This window comes from Lissotriton vulgaris, chromosome 8 (genome assembly GCF_964263255.1).
Source record: "Lissotriton vulgaris chromosome 8, aLisVul1.2, whole genome shotgun sequence".
Taxonomy (NCBI): Eukaryota; Metazoa; Chordata; class Amphibia; order Caudata; family Salamandridae; genus Lissotriton; species Lissotriton vulgaris.
In genome coordinates this window covers 1,371,707,682-1,371,728,071 of record NC_141696.1, presented here as the reverse complement: position 1 = coordinate 1,371,728,071, position 20,390 = coordinate 1,371,707,682, and the positions used below count along the sequence as shown (strand labels likewise).

General features: G+C 49.6%; 1 protein-coding gene across 1 annotated transcript in view; it reads left to right on the top strand.

Moving 5' to 3' along the window:
* Window positions 1-316: 316 nt before the first annotated feature.
* Window positions 317-20,390, top strand: part of DONSON (DNA replication fork stabilization factor DONSON) — a 108,730-nt gene continuing 88,656 nt past the window's right edge. The window contains exon 1 of the mRNA XM_086935340.1: window positions 317-768. Within this exon, the coding sequence (XP_086791466.1) occupies window positions 379-768 (390 nt within the window). The 5' untranslated portion in view covers window positions 317-378. The remainder of the gene's footprint in view (window positions 769-20,390) is intronic.

Here is a 20,390-nt window from a genome sequence, read left to right as displayed (position 1 = left end):
ACACTACCTACCACCACGTCAAATTTAGAATGCCCTAACTAACTTCAGAATTGAGTGGATATAGTTGGTACGTGCGAGTGTTCGCAAGTTTCTTTCTTCAGATTATATGAAAATACCCTAATTCGTTTTGTTGTTTCTCATCTTTCGCACCGTCGTCAATAAGGAATGATTGGCATTTCCAACATGGCCGCGACATTTTACTACATGAAGTTCAGAAAGACCATGCAACTCAAACGCGTCCTTCTTCTGTGTTCACATAAATTCAGAGTCGCCTGTCTCCGCGAATACTGCTTTCCTGTTGGTTCCAGCTTTCAATACGTAAAAGACATCGTCACAGGCGCGTTATTTCAAAACAATCACTTTCCCGCCACATCTGCCATGGCTGATCTGCTGCCCGGCTATTCCCCCAGCTTCAAGAAGCCTTCAGAGATCTTGCGGCTGAGGCGAAGGAGTCGGCGTGGGCAGACTAGTGGGGATGCCCCGCAGATACCCGGCGTGCGGCCCTTCAGTCCGGGCCTCACACGCTCTCCAGGCGCTCACGGGGCTCTTAAGCGCAGGAACCCCTTTGCCAACCTTGAGAACACAGTATGCAGCCCAGGCAAGAGAAGGGCGCTGCCCAGCCAAGGGGCATGTGGAACATTACCAGCATGGGAGAGTGGAGTGCAGCGCTGCGAGGGGCTTCGGACACCACCCAGGGAGGTGAAGACAGAGCTGCCTGGATGGGACCGAGTGGCGGCACCAACAGCCTGCAAGAATTTGGGACAGCAGGTGAGTATCTTCAGACCTCACGCTCACTTCAACTTTCAGACTCCATGGACAGCAGTGTTAACTTTTCACTGGTTTGACTGAATGTGAACCAGTCTTATCAGTAGCAGATCTGTCATCTGAATGGTGCCAGTAGCAATTCTAATGCGATCTACTTACCTTCCAGTGATGATTCTGATAACGTACATAAGGCTGCTAAATTGCCCCATTTCATATATGATATGATACCATGAGCCAGTCTGGGTAATATAGTCAGCAGTGCTCTGCTTTTTGGTATTTATAGCTTTTTGGGGGGAAGGGGTGTCTTCTTTTAGTTGTTGCTGATGGCATGTGTATGTCTTTTTTTAAATTTTTTTTAAATACCTTTTAACTCTTCGGTTTCAGCGTGTGAAGTGATATTAGCTTACGAGCCAGTGCTGCCTTTTGGATATTGCACTGGATAAGTGCCTCTAAGCTAACATATTATGACCTATTATGACTGCTTCCCCAGTCATGATAGGTTAAGGAGAGGCATTAAGTATTACATGTAATAAAATGCAATTTTTTTATGATAAATTATTTCTTGAGTAATCAGAAGATTACAAAAACCCCTCTCAAATGACAACTTTGAGCAGTACCTTTCTATGCTACGATAAATGTACTGATTTAACTTCTTCACAGCACTTGAAAAACACACTCTGAAGAAGTAGGAACCTAGTCCGACATATGTCTATGAAAGGTTCCAGGACTGTAGAAGCCCAGAGGGACTTTGTGAATTTAACTGAACTATTTGGTTGAGTTAAAAGGGCAAACCACTTGCCCTCAAGAAATCTTAGTCATCATTGCAACAAGGAGTTATTGAGGCACAATGATAATCTACGATGATCATTATATCCAGCAAGGCACACGTCGTTCAGAAATACGAGCAGGTGTAGGATTTTTTTGATTGTGGTCACCTGGTTTTTGGACCCTTACTGTAGGTGAGTATCACTGCCTGATTTTCACGCGCAGTAATTGGTCTGAGCATGTTTATCAACAGTTTCTAACTTTTAAGACCAGGCCGGTATGGGGCATCTAGGAGAAGGGACACCAGACTGGTTACACAGAACCTGACAGTGTTCAGGCTGCATGGCATGTTTGAGACTGCTGTCGTGCGCAGTCCATTAATTGTGCACTGGTAACCTGGCACAAAAGGGACTCTGCAAAGATAGGTCCTGACCTGAGGTAGACCATAATAGATAGGTCAGCACTGTTTACTGGAAAATCTGTTTTGCTTTTACTGAATTATAGGTATAGGTGTAATCTCCCTTAAAGTACATTTTTGTTCAACTTAGGCCTGCACAGTCCAGCAATGGGCCAAACTGGTGTAAAACATGCAATTGGAGTTTTTTGATTTTGCAGATTCCAATCATATACATCGTGAGGGATGTTAAGAATTGTCATTTCTCTTGCTCCCCTCATAATAAGATTCCAGGTCTTTATCCAACCTGCTGGGCCAAGATAATTATTTTGCTTACTAGCAGAGTGAACAAATGGCTTCCCACATAAACTGAGCGATTAGCAGTAATTTGCCCAGTCGCTGGAAAGGACGAAGTGGGGAGGAAAATTTGCATCTGACAATTGCCTGTCACAGCACCTGGGCTGGGTCAGCCCAGACCTAGTGGAAAAAAGAGGAAATCTAAACCTCTTCAGCCAGACTGAAGGGACTCCCCTATGAAGTTTTAGTGGGAAGGGGTCTGGGATTAATGCCAGTTAGGGGCGTACCTGAATCAATCAGAACAATTCTTCACAGAGAACTTGGTGCCATATTGGATTGTCCCGAATGCTGTGCAGGAGGATTGGAATGGGGTGGGTGGATGACGTGGTGCCTGAAATCTCGAAATTTCAGCCCCCACTTGTAAACCCCTGCATAAGGGAAAGACGGAGAACAAGACCCTGGACCTGCAAGGGGACGACAGCGGAGTAATGGACAGCTGGATTGAGAAGTCACCTGATGACCTGTTAAGGACTGTCTCCACCTGAACCCCAAGATGAGATGTTTCTCTCAAGGGCCAGTGGTGCTATCCCCCAGAGGACAGTTGGGCAGTCGCTGGACTTCAGTGTTGTCTTGAGTGCCCTCCAAGACAGCAGAGACAGGCAGAGGAGAAGGCTGGCACAGGGAGCCAGAGAACTAGGCTCCCATCCAAGTGCATAACTTTACAGGTCAGGGGGTCTGCCTGTTAAACATTCTCCTGGTGGCTAAGGCTCTCAACCAGGGGCAAAATGAGCCAAAGATCGTCAAAATCGGCCCATTGAGGCCAGAGTTGTGCACCTAGATAGATAGATAGTGGCTATATGATGTGGCTTAAAGAGAGACTGACTCACGTTGATGGTTATTTTGTGGATGACCATGTCCTGTTTAAATCTATAACAGTTGAATAGGTATATGATTGCTCCATTGATTATTTTTTTTAATGGTGACATTTATCATGTTAATTGATTTTCATCAATGCGGTGAACCCTTGATAAAACCAACGGGACTGCCTCCTATGTGGTGAGGCAGCCTGACTCATTTAAAATGACACACCTGCTTATATTGTCTTGTATAGGTGGGATTCATTGTGATTATGGGGTTTGGGACCGAATGGGTTGAAACATGATACGAGTGTCACCAAATTTATTTCCATCTACCTGATGTACTTATTTGTAATTAACAGTGTGTGTAATGAATGTACTTTTACTTTTTGAAAGAAAAAGCACTGACTGGACAATCCTTTCAGTGTTGCTGTTGTGTGCCAGCAAATTGTGGAATGCTAGTCCACATCGCCCACTGAGTAGGCATTGTTCTGCTCTGCTACCCTGAGATTGTCAAGTGTTTCAATGGAGTATTTGGTTTCCAGTAAGGAGACAACTGTGGACTTACTACCTCTGCAGGACTCGCATCCAGCACCACTAATATCCCAATTTTGTTCAGTGCCTGTGGTCTGGCACAGTGGTGCACTAATCCAACATCACAGCTCACAATGGGCCAGATGTAGGTAATTCCGATTTACAGACCCGTATATACCGATTCGGTATTTAACAGTCGGTAAATCGGAAGGGGTCAGATGTAGGTAATTCTAATTTGAGAATTACCGAATCTGTATGATTCGGTATTTACTGATTTCGGTAAATACAGAATCGGTGTTGCTCATTGATTCCTATGGGCCTTGAAGCCCATAGGAATCAATGGGAAATACTGATTCGGTATTTACCGAATCGGTAAATACCGAATCCTGCAAGGGTGCAGGGGGTGTCACTTTGACACCCTCTAGCACCCCAAGTACAGGCTTGTGTGCCATGTGGCACACATACATGCCCTAACGGCATGTCTGTGTGTCACATGGCACAGGTGTACATGCACAGATGTCTGGTCATGTTTAGTATAAAAAATGTTGGAATCCTGCTACTACACGATTCCAGTGTTGGTTGCATGATACCATGTACTGGGGGGCTCATTAGAAAACCCCCAGTACTACCTGTGTGGCCTTACAAGGCCTGCCTGCGGCCAACCCCAGACAGTGTTCTGCCCTCCTGCTGATGAGCTTCACTCGGGCAGCAGAAGCTGAACCAAGGATAAACTGCAAAGGAGAGGTGTGACCACCTCTCCTTTAGAATTGAGTATGGCAGCATTGAAGGGACCATTTGATTCCCTTCATGCATAAACCAGTTTTGCCCAGTTCAGGTGCCCTTTGCACCTGCTCTGGCATGAAACCACACAAAGGGCATGGGAATGTCCACACCCTGGCCACTTGATTCTGCCATGTTGAATCTTGGCCCCTGGGATCATCTGACTGTCTAGGACAGCTGAGTAGCGTCCCTGACCCCCCTCTGATATGTGGGTCTGCATCGAAGAGGTCCATTCCCTTTTTAGGGTTACTTAAGGGCTCCTCTGAGGGTGGGTCCCTAGAATCGTCCCAACATCTTCTAGATCCACCTGTCTGAAGACTGTCCAAAGACTCTTCTGTTGGTGGACACTAGAACTCTGCTGTTCTTCAAACCAGGACCTACGACCTGATTGCTCCGGTGGGAAGATTCCTGCTGCATCTTGGTCCCTGTCCTTTTCCACAGTTCCGCAACTCAGTGGCCATGCATCCTCTGAGTTACCAAGGACTCCGCCTGCATCCCAGCTAGAAGGAATCTCCCTTGGAGTGAAGGAGTCCCTTCCCTGCATCCGCAGGCACCTCTACATCGATGACCAGTTTGCTAATTCTGTTGTCCCTCGGACATCTGCAAAACTGGTGGAAGTTTGTTGGTTCTCCAGAGGACTGACCAGTCTTCCATGCAACTTGGGTGACATGAGCTGCCTCCCTAAGCACCACGTCTGTTTGTCGCTCCCAACGCTTGTTGGCTCTCTTCATGAAAATTCGTCTTCGTCAATCTCCAAAAAGCCCCAGCCTTTATGGACTGCACAGTTACAAGAACGATATCCTGCCTGCATCCTCTGCATTATGAGCCTTCATCTCCTGTGTGCTGTTAAGGCTTCCTTGCGACTCCCTCTGCCTGCTGCCAGAGGGTCCCTGAGCGGGCTCCATCGATTGCAGTGGACTCTCCTGTGTGCTACAAACCATTGTTTGCGTTTGCCAAGGCTTGTTGGTGGTCCTCCAACCACTGACCTTCCTGCACTCGTCGAATGGTGTGCCTGCATTGTCATTTGGTCTTCACAGCTGCTGCTTCACACTCACTTTGCTACAGCAAGAACCTTCAACCAGGGATGGTATTGTTTTCCTGTGCCTCCTGGTCGCTTCCGGGTGGTTTGAACTCTGGCCTCTCTGATATCAGGTTCTGCTCATCTGGATTCCTCGTCCTGGTTCCACGGGCCTGGTCCACGAGACTCTGTAGCTGCTAATCTTCCACTAACCTCCATTGACTTCCACAGACGTTTCCCACTCCACTTCAACCCTTGCACCCATGCCCCCTGGTGTAGGTATCCTGGTTCCTGGGGTATTTACAGGTGTGGTGGCTCTCCAACGTTCCTTGATCCAAGTGGTTCCTTTTTGGGTCCTTGGTAAGGGTAATAGAATTGGAAAATTCCAACCGTGACTTACCCAGTGTTATCCTATGGACGTTTGACCTGGTGTAACCCCTCTGCACCCTGGCGCCTTGGGATCCCTGGCTACTTCCCTTGGGTGGTTCCGTGTTTTCCTTGGGGTCCTCCATCCTTGGGTACTAGTCCTGTTTTAGTAGTTATCTCACATTCCACTATTTTAGTATAAGGTTTGTCCCCCAGGTTGGGCCCTATGTGTTTTTGTGTTTTCCTATGCTACTTACCTCTTTCTAAAGTATTTCTTGTACGTAATTGATATCTCCGGGCAGGAGATGTACCAAGTTAGTGTCTAGTGTGAACCAATAAATGTATTTTTTTTTTTTGTTGCTTTTTTTTTTTTTATCCCCACACCCTGTATCTGAGCCCTCACCTCTTTCAGGGCATAACCCACAAATAACACGTTGTGGAACTCATTAAAATTATGTGAGGAAAGAGACATTCTCACATTTCTGAAACCCTTAAACCACTTCAAAGACCCCGTGCCATAGAATTTTTTTCAGTGAGTTCAGATTGTGCATTGTCCCTATCTGGACCAAGATGATAGATGCCTCATTACGTCAAGGCACCATCCCAGATTGCTTAAAGTCTGGACAATTAACTCTTATTGTACTGTGGAGAAGTGTGAGGGGGAGATGTGAGGGAGAGTGTAGACGTGTACAGACACCGGGGGACTGATGAGAGGGGAGGTGTGAGTCAGGCGCGCAACACCCATTGGACTTACCGGGCTTCAGCCCCCCCACCCCACCCGTGGTGGGTGGCAGCCCGGATGAGACAGATCCCGGGCACAAACACAGCCACACACAAACGTTTCACAGGTCTTTAAAAGACCATTTGAATGTTAATTAGGCCTTGCTGTTGTTTCACCCCTTGTTGGAGGCCCTGCGGCTCCACTCTGCCTACTGATTAAAGGTTCAGCCCCCCCCTGAAACTTTTTCTTATCCCCCCCCCCCCCCCCCCTCCCTCCCGAAATTTGCCTCTAGTTGCGCCTCTGGTGTGAGTGAGACATGTATTGACACCGGGGGAGAAACTGGGCTCTGTGGAGAGAGGGATGGGAGGTGTGAGGGAGACATGTAAATACAGCAGGGGCTAGAGTCACTACTCTGCAAGACGTGAGTTAGACATTTAATCAGAAACCCTGCACTGTGGGGAAAGAGGGAAGGTGTGCGAGAGACGTGCACAGATTGTGCTTTCACTTTAACAATAGCTGCTGCCCCTCCCAGCGAGTGCTGTGTGGGGCGGCAGCTATTGTTAAAGTGAAAGCGTGAAACAAAAAAAAACAGGCAGCCGCATTTGCAAAAGCGGAATGAAAATAAAAAGTAGGAAATTGGCGGCCGAGCTGGTGCCAGCGCCAATGAGGAAACAGAGGGTCCATCATAGCACAATGGCGGCGCAGTATGCGAAACAATCTGCATCCGGGTGAGGCCCAGCAAACAACCACCAAATAACCAAGTCCCTGCCCCTGGTGTACGGCGCAGTCGGTATCGGTGAGCAAGTCCTTGTAGACGATCATGGCTGAAACGTGATTAATGTCCCTGGCAAGCGGTCCCGCGCCAGTGGTCGGCAAAGAGGTCGTTGTGGCACAGCACCAGGGTGGGCACGGCCAACATGGCGTTTATGTAGGAGCTCAACTTGCGCGTGTTTGTGTAGTGGGCCGGGTTGGTGGGTTGAAACAAGCCTGACTAGCAGCAATGGACGGAAACTGGTGGTCGGGAGACAACACCGGACTGAGTGGTAAAATAGTGCGGACAAAGTTCTAAAGGAGACCGTGTAACGCCGCCAGTACACGATTGAGTCCGGATGGGCGGTGTTAGAATTGGGGGGTCTCTGGTTGGCACAGGTATGCACTTGTGAGAAACAGGGACCCTCTCCTCTAGTCGGGGCAAGGGAACTACCCCTTCAGAATAACCCCTGCTCACCCTCTAGGTTGCGTGGCGCGAGCAGTCAAGGCTAATCCTTAGAGCGCATTAGTTAAGCATTTATAATCACATACAATAAATAACACTGACCCCCCCCACAAATGGACACCAGGCTGTATTTATATAAAAATACGTATACTTTATGTTAAAGATAGTAGCTTTGCAGATTTATCACAAGACCTTAAATAACATTAAATTAGGATGCACACAATAATTTTCATAAGGTTGGAATGGATACTCTTGTAAACAAAAGGGTCTTTAGATCGTGGCTAATGAAGTACTAATGCAAGTAAGGCAATCTATATATTTCAGTGCGTTTTCTTTCAAAAATAAACAATGCTGTTTCAGGATTTCTTAAAACAATGTTCTGTCAGCGAGCGTCTTTATGCTCTCACTCACCTCGTATTACTGGGTTGTGCCGTGGCGGTTTAAGCTGCCCAAATTAAAGGTGGGGGCCACGGGGGGGACTCGGGGGCACGAATCACCCAGCTAACACTTGGTACCGCACTGAAGGTGCGCGATGCAGGGAAATGAAGGGGCCTCAGTTACTGAAGAGGGAGGCGGCGGGCGGACTCTCTTAGTCCGTTTCTCATTCCAAACACTGTACCTGACTCGACAGGTCGTGGCGATGAGGCAGGCGTAGGCGGGGCTCCTGGGGCAATCTGGCGGCTCTCTTCCGGTGGGGCTCTGTCCGGCTCGTGAAGGCGTCTCCAGCTGAGACGTTACGGGCGGGGCGCCCCCAGGGAAGGAAGCCGCTGAGACCCAGGCAAAATCTTGCGTCTGCGGGACGTTGGCTTAGCGCGTTCCTTTCCAGGCGGGGGAAGGCTCTTGTGATCCACATCGCACAGCTCACGGGGGCTGCGGATCTCGGGGGCACAACGCACAGGGCCGGCCGGTACACTTGGGCGGGCGCAGTGCAAGCTCTCAGGATGCGGCGAGCGGTGCGGTCCGGCAAGAGGGGGGTGAAGAAGGTAGAAGCGGCCAAGGGACACAGTGCAGACACTGCTCGAGGTCGGAGCGGGTCACACGGGCGGGCGGCAGCAGTCACAGCTTCACGTTGCTCAGAAAGGCAGGGCACTCGGCTGGCGGCTCCAGCATCTCGGGCAGAGTTGTTCAGTTTCCTTTCAGCCCAGATAAGGCAAACAGAGTCCACTGTTCATGGGACTCAGATCAGGGGGCCAGCACACTTCCAGGCCCTTGGAGATCAGCTTTAGAAACACAAGTTTGGCAGAAAGTGGAAAGGAAAGGAAAGCAAAGTCTTTCTGTAGAGTTTCTTCCTCTCCTTTGGTAGCAAGGTTCCCACTGTTGATCAGTCCTTCAGGATCAGGACAGTCTTCTTCCTTCAGCTTCCTTGGTTCCTTCTCCTCAGGCAGAGGGGTCGTCTTGGTTCACCAGCAGGATCTGATTTCTTAGGAGCAGGGCTCCTGCATTTATAGTCAGTTTATTTTGTCTTTCCAGGCCAGGGGGGGCCTTTGCATAGTCCTTTTCAGTCCTGGAGCACTTGTTTTGCAGACTCTGCCTTCTTCTTTGTGTGAGGGGCAGGGGCAGCAGACGCTCCGCAGTAGGTGTAGCCAGCATTGAGATGACCAGTACAGTCCAGGAGTACCTTGCTGACAGTCCTCCCTCTTCCTGGGCCAGGTGTCGGGCAGAGTCATCAGTCGCTTCCCAGGAGGTGGAGCCAGCATTGTGGTGGCAGAGCAAGCCCTATTCAGAGTCAAGGGGCACTCCCACCACCCACTTCTGGTGTAATCCCTCCATTCACCACCTGTCATCCCCAGCCCTGTCACTCGCACAACGCAGACAGCAGATACACATCCTGGCAGAGGCGGGCTGAAATGGTTAGGCAAGCAAATGCTAACTTTCTAAAAGTAGCATTAGCAAACAAAGGATATTAAAATAAACTTTACTAAAAGAAGTATTTTATTATTCTGAGTTCAGGCATACTAAACTTGACCTTCTACCATGTTCCCTGAGCCTGCTGGGATTATAGGGTGTATTAATTTCAGCAGCCCATCTTGGCCTATGAGAACAGGTAGCCTTACAATAGTGAAAAACGAAATTGGTAGGAATTCACTATTAGGACATGCCACACACATCCGGGCTAGTCCTACCTTATGCTTACAATGCACCCTGCCCTAGGGCCTACCATAGGGGTGACTCAAGGAAAGTTTAGGGGCTGGCAAGTGTGTGCACTTGCCCAGCCAGCATAGCAGTATCAGACTGCACGCAGGTCCTGCAGTGGCAGACCCTAGACATATTTTAAAAGGCTGCTTCTGTGGGTGGTGCAACCAGCACTGCAGGCCCACTAGCAGTATTTGCCCTTACAAGCCCTGGCACTCCTGGTGCACTTTACTGGGGACTAACAGTAAGTCAAATGAGCCAATCATGGAAATCAATCGCAGGTACACTTTACATTGGGATCACTTGCACTGCGGCACGGATTGGCCGTGGCGCAGTGCCCTGAGCAGCTAACACCAGCAAAACATCTGAGGCACATCAGCAAAAAGTGGAAGGGAGACTCACGCCAAGGTGCCAGGTCTAACAGGCGGGTCCTAAAGGAGACCAGGCGGTCACTGAAAAGCCTCACTTGCAATCGGAGGCCAGCGTTTACCATAAATGTTGACGCCAGCCTATAGGAAGGATGGGCGGAGCATCCACTCCACTTTCAAAATCTCCTCGGTTACAAGAGGTCTCGCAGAGCGAGCAGTGCATGCGCTGCAATGCTAGACGGTAACTAAACGGAGTCAGCCCACAGTGCCCATAGCAAGGCCTTTCTGGCCCATCGACAACGCAGGCGCAACACTTCAGGCCGGTTTGCATGAAGTGGGTCCAGATGCTTGGTCAAACAGTAAGCTACAATTTTTAGTCCCGACCGCCGGTATATACAGATTTGGTTGATGGAGGCCAGGCTGCTAAAATAAATTCAACAGCCTAGAAAGGAAGATCAAAAACACTCGCCTGTCGCCGTTCAATCTGCAAGCGTGAAGGTGGAGCATGCACAGGTTTGGATGCAGGCCCTTATGCTGCGACTGGAGGTCCTCCCAAAGAGGCAGCCTGAAAGGAGGATGGATGCTCATGCCCAGGGGTTTGGGATACCATACTCTCCGTGCCACGTCCTGAGCAACTAAGATTATTTGGGCCTGGTCGCCCCATGTCTTCTTGAGAACCCTAGGCAGGAGTGGTATTGGCAGGAAGGTATACAGGAGTCTCGAGTTCCACACCAAGCAAGAGCCACTTCGGAAACTCCCATGCGTAGAAATGCTGACACAACACATTAACTGTCGCAAATAGATTGAGCCAAGGTTTTCCCCATTCTTGGAAGAAACCTAGCACCACCTCCAAGTGTAGACTCCATTCATGCATGGTTTACAAGGCGCCAACAACTGAGTTTGTCTCCCCTGGCGTTCATAAATTTTGGCAGGTGTTGCATGACCAGTAAGATGTCATGACACTCCAGCCATGTCCAGAGGTGCAGGACCTCCTGGCACAGGCTCCATGACCTCACCCTGCTTGTTGCAATACGACATGCTTGTGGTGTTATCCATGAGCAACTGCACCAGCCTCCCTTCAGTGGGTAGCAGGAAGACTTTCAATAACCGGTGGATGGCCCTCGACTCCAGCAGCTTGATGTGGAGCAGGATCTCTGCCGGAGACCAGAGACTTCTGATCTCCACTGCTCCCAGGTGGCCACTCCATCCCAGAAGTGATTCATCGGTCACCACTGTCCTCTCTGGTTGGAGAAGCCGCTGACCAAATCTTGATTCAGCAAACGGCACTTAAGAACTTTTACAGTCTCCTTCGAAAGGCTGACCCTGTCGGAGAGATTCCCCTGGTGTTTTTCCCACTGGGACTTCAGATTCCCACTGCAGAGCCCCCATCTGGTGTGCTTCAGCAGCAGGAGGCCACAACTCTCAAGATTGTCAGTCTGTCTCACCAAACTCCAGGACCGAGGCTGAAACATCTGGATCATTACCCAAATCTACTGGACACTCCTCGCTCTAGAGTCGATGCAGAACCGCACCATTTCCAGAATAGCTCAGATGAAAGGAAGCGTTTGAGGAGTCTGGTGTGACGAATATAGAAAGTTTGCCATATTCTGGAGATGGTGGACAACCACCTGTGGCGAGCCTGCCTTCAGCAATAGTCATCGAGGTAAGGGAAGAATGGGACACCTGACCTCTGAAGATGAGCAAAAACTACTGCAGTCACTTAAATGATCAGCGGGGGTAGGTGAAGGCCCTGGTGAGGCGAGGAAGCGCATCAAACTGGAAATGCTCCTGGTCCATTGTGAACTGCAACTAATGTCTGTGGGCTTGCAAGATGGGCATATTCAAGTAAGTGTCCTGCAGGTACACCACTCCCATCCAGGGTCTAGAGCAGACAACCTGGACAAGTGTCTAGGAAAGCGCACAGGCCTTTGTTCTTTTTAGGTACCAGAAAGTGGCAGAAGTAGCAACCACGACCTACTTCTGGCATCCTTTGACCAAAAGACCCTTCACCTCCTAACGTAACAAGGACTCGCGGTCCTCCGACAGCCGTTCTACAGATGGTTGACATGTGGTGGTGAGAAATGGAAGAGAGTAACCCTGCTGTACAATCTGTAGCACCGATTCGTCTGAGGTAACAGCCTTCCATACTTGTAGAATGGTGCTGTATCCGGTCTCCTTCCAGATGGCAGCTTGTCGCTGAGGGCACTCTTAAGAGGTTTGGGGAGCATGGCAGCTGGTAAGTTGAAGGACTGGGCTGCACGGAGCCCACAAGATTTGTGGCAACTTCCTCTGTGGCCACAAAAAGGATGAGAAGCCTGCTGGCCCTGTGCGCATGGCTGGTATTGTCGATGAGACTGAAACCCTCTACTGTAGCCACGCAATGGGTGAAAGGCCGGGGCAGTGGACAAGGCCCAAGATCGAGGCATGACTTCGCTATCTTTAATGTTCTTCAGTGCTGCATCCGCCTTGGCGCCGAACATGCGAGAACCATCAAAGGGCATTGTAGGAGAGTAGGATCTGCTTACTATGGTTACCCCCACTTTTTGCAGGTGTTTCACTGTTTTTCGACTTTAGTCTGGCTGGGACCCTGCTATTCAGGACCCCAGCCTAGCTGCTTCATATCTAAATTGATTGCATGTACTTTAGGTACACTCCAGATTGGTTACTGGGTTACCCTTGTGAGTCCCTAGTATATGGTACCAAGGGCATAGGTACCCCATGGGCCTACCAGGGGCTGAAGCATGTATTATGCCACCGCTGGGAAGCCTTCCAAAATGGCACCACAGGTCTGCTACTGCAGCCTGGGTAAGGTGGTGCTTGCACTCCTTAGTCAGATATAGATTACCTATATCTACCTTTAATGACTGGCACATATAAACCTATAAGTCACTCCTATGGCAGACCTTAACAATCCTGAAGGCAGAGTGCTTGGTTTTGTGAGATGGTACCCAAGCATGAGCTGAGCCCCTCTACAGCTTTCGGAATCTGTTCTGAGGCTGTTCTGTGATACAGCCATACTCTTTAAGTGCATTATAACTGTGGTAAATGCTAACTTTGGGATGGCTGCATCAAAACATCTTGTGTTTGGTGTCAAACACTTTGGAATCCTACCCCCCCCCCCCCCCCCCCCCTGGTGGCGGGGGTAGAATTCCACCCTTCTAAAGGGAGAAGACATGTACACATTTACCTGACCGGTAATAGTTTAAAAGAGCCCCAGCATCACAAAATGGATGCTACAGCTACGAGTCTGACCTCCTGCTGCTGGATGAAACTCCGGCAGGGGAGGCCTGGAAACTAGGCTTTAGTGTATTTGAGCTCGTTGGGTGCATTCAGTAAAAGCTTTTCAGACCGTGCTGGGGGCACACTGTGCATACCCCACTTCAAACCGGTTGCCGGGGCATTCGGCCCCTGCTCTGGCGCAAAACTGGACAAAGGGGACCCTACAGTAAGTCCAACCCCTAAACTTAGTATAAGTATAGGAACCCTGTGGTGTAGTTCCTATATTCCCAATAGGCTCTGCGCATTGGAATAATATATCCTATAGATTTGACGTGGGACTTATGTCGACTAGGTCTCTATCGAATATATTTGACTTAATTGTGAGTGCCAGCTAGCTCAGAGGTCACTAGAAACTTTCTCCAATACACAAGAAGGGATTAGTTTCTGCCAACCGCATAAACATGACAACTTTGTTTCCCCAGAATAAAACGTATCTTCAGAGTCGTGGAAACAATAGATAGATATTTTACTCAGTCATTCGTGCAGGCTTTGTTTCATCAGAGGTGCAGAGAAATTGAGAAACTGGCGTTTTCAATAAAAGGTTTTATTGAACAGTCTTCTTTCTCATGCAAGTAAAGTGAACTGCTACAATCGTAATACTGGTTGCAAAGTATAATGCGTACAGTAAGAAGAGTATTATAAAATAATACTGTAAAAGCATTGTATGGTTTCTAGACCATAGATAAATACATACATAAATAACAAAGGATAAAAGTACTCAACTGGTGCTTCTAAAATACCCCTACCCCGATGTACCTAACCTAAGTCTAGTACGAGGAAAGAAGTGAGATGTAGCATAGGTTTAGTTTTTCTTTGCCAAGAATCTAACCAAGATTTCTCTTCGGCTCTAATCGGCTCCGTACCTTGGTTTTATAATGTCGGAGGTAGGGTATCTCTGTCTCGGAACTCGATTTCCCAACACCCCGCGAGGCGAGATTGGAAACACTGGAGCTGGATTCTCAGCGAGAGAAAGGCAGCCTCTCTCTCAGTGCATCAGCTGGAGGGTCGGCTTCCTTCGGCACTTGCTGTAGCAAGCTGCGTCGGACAAGTAGATAGTCGAGCTGCTCCGAACCACTGTGTTTTTGCTAGGGCAAGTGTAGGCATATTTATACCTTGAAAGTGCCTAGTTTGACGTAAAGTCGGACATAATAACGTCATCAAAGAACCCCAAGGGAATGGTAGTTCTTTGAAAACTCCATGATATCTAGGACAAATCAATATTCAAGCAAGGGGATGTCCCTGACTGCTGAAGCAGAGTTTTCCAAGAAATCGTTGTGGCTTTTTGGAATTAGTGGAAGTAGCCATGCCTGTATTTGGACTGGGTGGTTTGTCTAAATATGGGTATGATTTCTATACCTATATATAAGGGCAATGTGAATTATACCTATATAAGGGCATGAATCTGTAATTTTCGCTCTGATCCTAAAACGCCATACAACAACCCAGTCCTTAAGACTTTAGATTATACCTGGACGAAACTCTGCAACATATATCCTGGAACTTTGACATTCTATTTCCACTAGAAGACTGAAGAATCCCCCTTTGGGTCAAGGAGTGACTCTCCTGTTGAAACAGGCACCAAAGAAGCATCTTGCCGGTCTGCATTTCCAAGGCTCCTGCCAGATCCCAAAGGATTTGCAACACAGGACGCGGACTTCCAGACCGACCCGAGATCCCAGCAAAGCTGAGACCCACAGCCATCACGAGAGACGTGGAAAAGGAACTCCTGGGCACCATGAACATTTGCTAGTGCACCTACTTCCTGAGCTTTCCCGAAGTTGTGCATTGGGCTACTCGTAGTCCAAGCCCTGAGCACCTTCTGCACCGAAGATTGTGGGCCTACACTCCACGAGTGTTCCGTGGGCCCGCTTCTAGCATTTCAGCTCGAGGCCCCTTTGTGACCCCTGATCCGTCGACTGGTGGGTCCCCACAAAGGTAACTCCTTTTTTTTTTTTTTTCCTTTGGCTTCTCTGGTTGCCCCAGAAGTGCCCTGACTCCCCTCCAAAGGGTGAGTCCCTCAGACCTTGCTGATCTGCTCCGAAGCCAATCTTTGCATTCTGCATGGGTTTCTGTTGTCGAGGCTTATGGGGCCAATCCGGATACAGCAGCACTCGATCTCTGAAGTGGAACAGCTCTAATCCAGCTCCTGGTCGTGGTCTGAGTCAAGCTTCACCTTCTGCACCTGCAAGCACCCGACATCGGTGGGCATCCGCTCATCGCCTTCCTGGTCACTGTCTAGTGACTCAGACTCTGTCCCCTCTGCTTTCATGTTCTTCAGATCTCCGATCCATCTGGACACTTTCCACTTGGACGCCTGCAGCACTTTCTCACAGCTCGCCATAGGAAACGACGACGAAACCCAACACCAAAAGACACCTATGCACCCGGCTTCCCTGGGTGAGGTAACACGAGTACTCCGGTGCTCCCGTGGGTCTTGACTTTCGAACTGTCTAGTTCTAAAGGGGTTTGCTCCAAGTCCACTCCTAAGTGTCCCTAATCTTTAAAATTCTAATCGCAACTTTCTCCATGGAAGTCAATGGTGATTCGTGGCAGTGTTTAGACATTGCACGCGTCCCCCGTGTGTCTCTTGTGTCACTACCTTGGGTGGCTCCTGGTTGCCCCAGCGGTTCTACAGGCTCTAGGCCTTGTCTCTATGTCCCTTGTGGTTCTTATACCACTTTCCTTTTTTTATTTATTTTTTTAAACCTTTATTATAATAGACATGAAAGTACAAAAGCAAGTATACGGCACCGTGGGCTGGTTAGTATCTACCACAATACAGTACTGATAAGATACACAGCCCTTCAGCCGACAACCCATAGGGCCCGGCGGCAAATAAAAACCATGTCTCGCCATACATACTTACAAAGGAGAAGGAAAGGTTTTAATTTTATCTTTTTTGGTAAGCAACTTCCCCCCCCCCCCCCCCACCCTACAAACATGGAAATACTGCACGGGCTAGTCATAAAAGAAAACAGTCCTAGAGAATCCTTCTGGAGAGGGGCACCACGTCTGCACAGATAATTATCAACAAACTGTAAATCCGGAACGGAATGGGAGAGGGAGCAGGTAGTATGCAACAATACACAAATGACACCTAGAGAATTGGGAATGTCATGCTAAGGGGATTGGAGACGTTCTGGTGGTGGCTCAAAGGGAGGGGAACAAATCCCGCCACGGTATTGATTCCACTGACCCCATATTCTACCCCACTTTTTGGGCCTGCCCCTGGCAACATAAACCATCTTTTCACGGAACATGCACCAGTCCATATTTCTAGACCATGCAGACAAACTCGGAGGTTGCGCCGACCCCCCCCCCCCCACAATTGTGCAATGTCACTCTTCGCAATCATGTTGCCCAGGGCAGCCCACAGCGTTTGGGCAACATTATAGTCGTTTGGTTCCCACACATTAAGCAGACATCTCCGAACCTCAGGCAAAAGCGAAACACCCGTCACCTCCGACATCACACCATACACACGGGTCCAGAATGTAGCAATCGCCGGACATTCCCCTATGATATGGAGGAACGTACCTACCATACCACATACACGCTTACACAAGGCATCCGAAACAAACCCCATCCGCAACAATCGAGGACCCGTCACATATACTCGGTGTAAGATCTTTAATTGCACCAGTCTCAGACGAGCCGGGATAGCCACCTCCTTAGGAGAGGATATCGCCGCCTGCCAGTCCTCATCGTCAAGCTCCTCTCCATCCTTGGTCCAAGACGTGCGGAGCCGTACAAGGTCAGCCCGATGGTTTATTAACTTCTTGTATATTAAAGAGATCGTACTTTCCGGGATATGCCCGTCACGCACTCTATCCTCCAGGGGGGAGGAGTCCGGGACAGATGTCCCAGGCAACATCACCGAAGAAAGGGCGTGCCGAACTTGAAGGTAACGGAAGAGTTCGCGGGGGCCGAGTTGAAACTCACGTTGCAGCTCCTCAAAAGATTTGATCTCGTCCTTCCGCAACAGGTCACCAACCACGCTAATTCCAATAAGGTCCCACTTATCAAACCCCTTAGTTGTCCATAAATTACCCAACTTTTCCGACGCATAAAGCGGAGTAGCCCGAGTGAGGGTATCCGACCAACCCGTGGCAGCGGTAGCGTTGTGCCAAACCTTCACCGCGACCTTTGTGGGCCCAGTAAGGGCCACATCCGGCCGCTTCGAATAAAACGCCCTATTCTAGTCCCCGCCCGGAAGCAACCATTTATCCATGGCAAAGGCTGGATTAGATGCCGGACCATACATAGCATGGTTAACCAGGCTCAATTGTGAGGCCCAGTAATACCGACGGATATCCGGCAGAGCAATTCGGCCATCATACTATGGAAGCGTAAGCTTAGCCAAGGCAATCCGGGGACGGCCGGCCCAGATCAGTTTACTTTGCAAGCTTTCTACCTCACGAAAGTAGCTGGAGGGCACCAGGTCTAGCGTGTTCTGGAGAGCGTACAAAAACCTGGGAAGGGACATCATTTTGAATAGGGCTGCCCTACCCACCAGGGACAGAGGCAGTCTATTCCACGCCTTCACATCCGCTCGCAAGCGAGCGGGGGAAGTAGATTGAGCCGGTATCTTGTCGTCGGGTCACGTGAGATGTGAATGCCTAAATATTTAAACCCGGTGGACGAGATCTGTATCGGACAAGTACGTGGCATTAGAGGGACATCCCCCCCCGTAAGCGAGTATACACAGGACTTCGACCAGTTGATGACTAATCCCGAGTTCCTACCGAAGGAGCAAAGGACATCAAATAGCACTCCCAAGGATTTTCGCGGGGAAGTTAGGTAGAGAAAAATATCATCCGCATAAAGCGAGATGCGGTCTTCAAAACCGAAGGCCCACCTGATGCCCCTGAGAGAAGGTTCCCATCTCAACCAAGCAACCAAGGGTGCCAGCGCAAAAAGCAGCGGAGAAAGGAGACATCCCTGCCGTGTGCCACGACCCAAAGCAAAGCGAGCCGACACTCTTCCGTTCACGACCACCTGGGCCAAGGGTTCCTCATATAGCAAACTAACCCACCCAATGAACATCGGCCCGAAGCCAAACTTAGCCAGCGCCGCCCACAAATATGGCCATTCCACAGTGTCAAACGCCATAGTTTCATCTAACGAGACCAAAATGGCCGGCTCACGCAGAGTGTCTGCTCTCGCCAGCACGCCATGCAGGCGACATAGTTTGAGTGCAGTGTTACGGGCAGGAATGAAACCGGATTGGTCCGGATGAACCAGATCGCTTATAACGGTTACCAATCGGTTGGCCACCACCTTTGCCAAAACCTTGGGTTCGATGTTTAGGAGAGAAATAGGCCTGTATGAGGAACAAAGCTCACGAGGTTTGCCCTGCTTGGGAAGCACCACAATGGAGGCAAGTCGTTGATCTCGGGGAAGGCGGCCCACCTCTCTCGACTCCAAGAACATTGCGCGAAGATAGAACGCCATTTTGTCTGGGCACAACTTGTACAGCTCGATGGGCAGGCCGTTAGGACCCGTGGCTTTACCCGAGCGAATGGAGCGACTAGCGAGTGCCACCTCCTCCGTGGAAAAGGCCGTCTCCAGACTCTCCCTATCGGATTCGGACAGACAAGGCAGGGCGATATCACGAAGCAACAGGCGGGAGTCCTCCTCGGGCAGATCCGAGACTGGAGCATATACCGTGCGAAAGTGCGAGGCAAACTCCTCTATCTCCAGTGGATCAGTCACACATACCCCATCCTCATGCTTAATCACAGGCACCACACGACTCAGTCCATCCCGCTTGTCCAACCACGCTATCCACTTCCCCGCCTTATCACCCACATCATACAGACGACCCATTTGTTCCCGACTCATAGCCTTCGCAGCATTCGTAACCAGGGCCTTATAGTCAAATTGTTTCAATTGCAGGATATGCAACTTCTCCCGCGTAATTCCTGTAGCAAGCTCCCTCTCTAGAATGTCCACTTCAGCCTCCAGCCGTTCGACCTCCTCATTGTGTCGCCTCTTCGCACTAGCGATAAGCGAAAGTGCCTGGCCCCGCACCACAGGTTTAAAAGCTTCCCAGAGGGACACCGAGGACGAAACAGAACCCACATTCTCCGCAAAATAAAGGTCTATAGTTTTGATTAACCCCACTCTAACCTCCGGAGATGCCAGGGATTGATTGGGGCGACTCGGCCCCCAGCATTCAAATGGAGATCAACATGAATCCACAGCGGGGAGTGGTCCGAAATGCCTCTAGGCAAGTGTCGGGCCTCTCGCACCGTCGCGGCCTGGGCAGCGGGCACAAGAAGATAATCAAGCCTAGCCAGACTCCCATGCGCCCCAGAGTGAAAGGTGTATTGGGCCAGACCCGGGTGTAGCATCCGCCAACAGTCCACCAGACCAAACGTATCCAACAACCCACTGAGGCCAGATTGGGATGATGTAAGCGCCCTGGGAGGGTGTCTATCCAGCGAACCATCCATGACAGAGTTAAAGTCCCCTCCCATCACCAGAAGTCCCTCGGGTAGCCCAAGCAACAATTTACCCAAATCAGCAAAGGTGGTAGTCTGCAGTCCAGGGGGAACATAAACCGAAAGGACAATAACAGTTCTCCCCTCCCATCTCCCAACAATTGCAGCATATCGACCCCTATCATCCAAAATCGTGTCATCTATCTCGATGGGAAGGGAATTACGAAGCATAATACCAGCACCCCTGGAGCCCGATGTAAACCCCGAGTGTGCCACTAGCTTGTACCCCCTACGATTCATTGCACAAAACCTATTTCCAACCAGGTGCGTTTCTTGCAGAAGTATGACGTCAGGAGAGTGGCGCTTCACATATTGAAGTACAATTCCCTGCTTTATCTTGTCCCCCAAACCATTGACATTCCAGCTCAAGATCTGCAACCCTCTACCCACC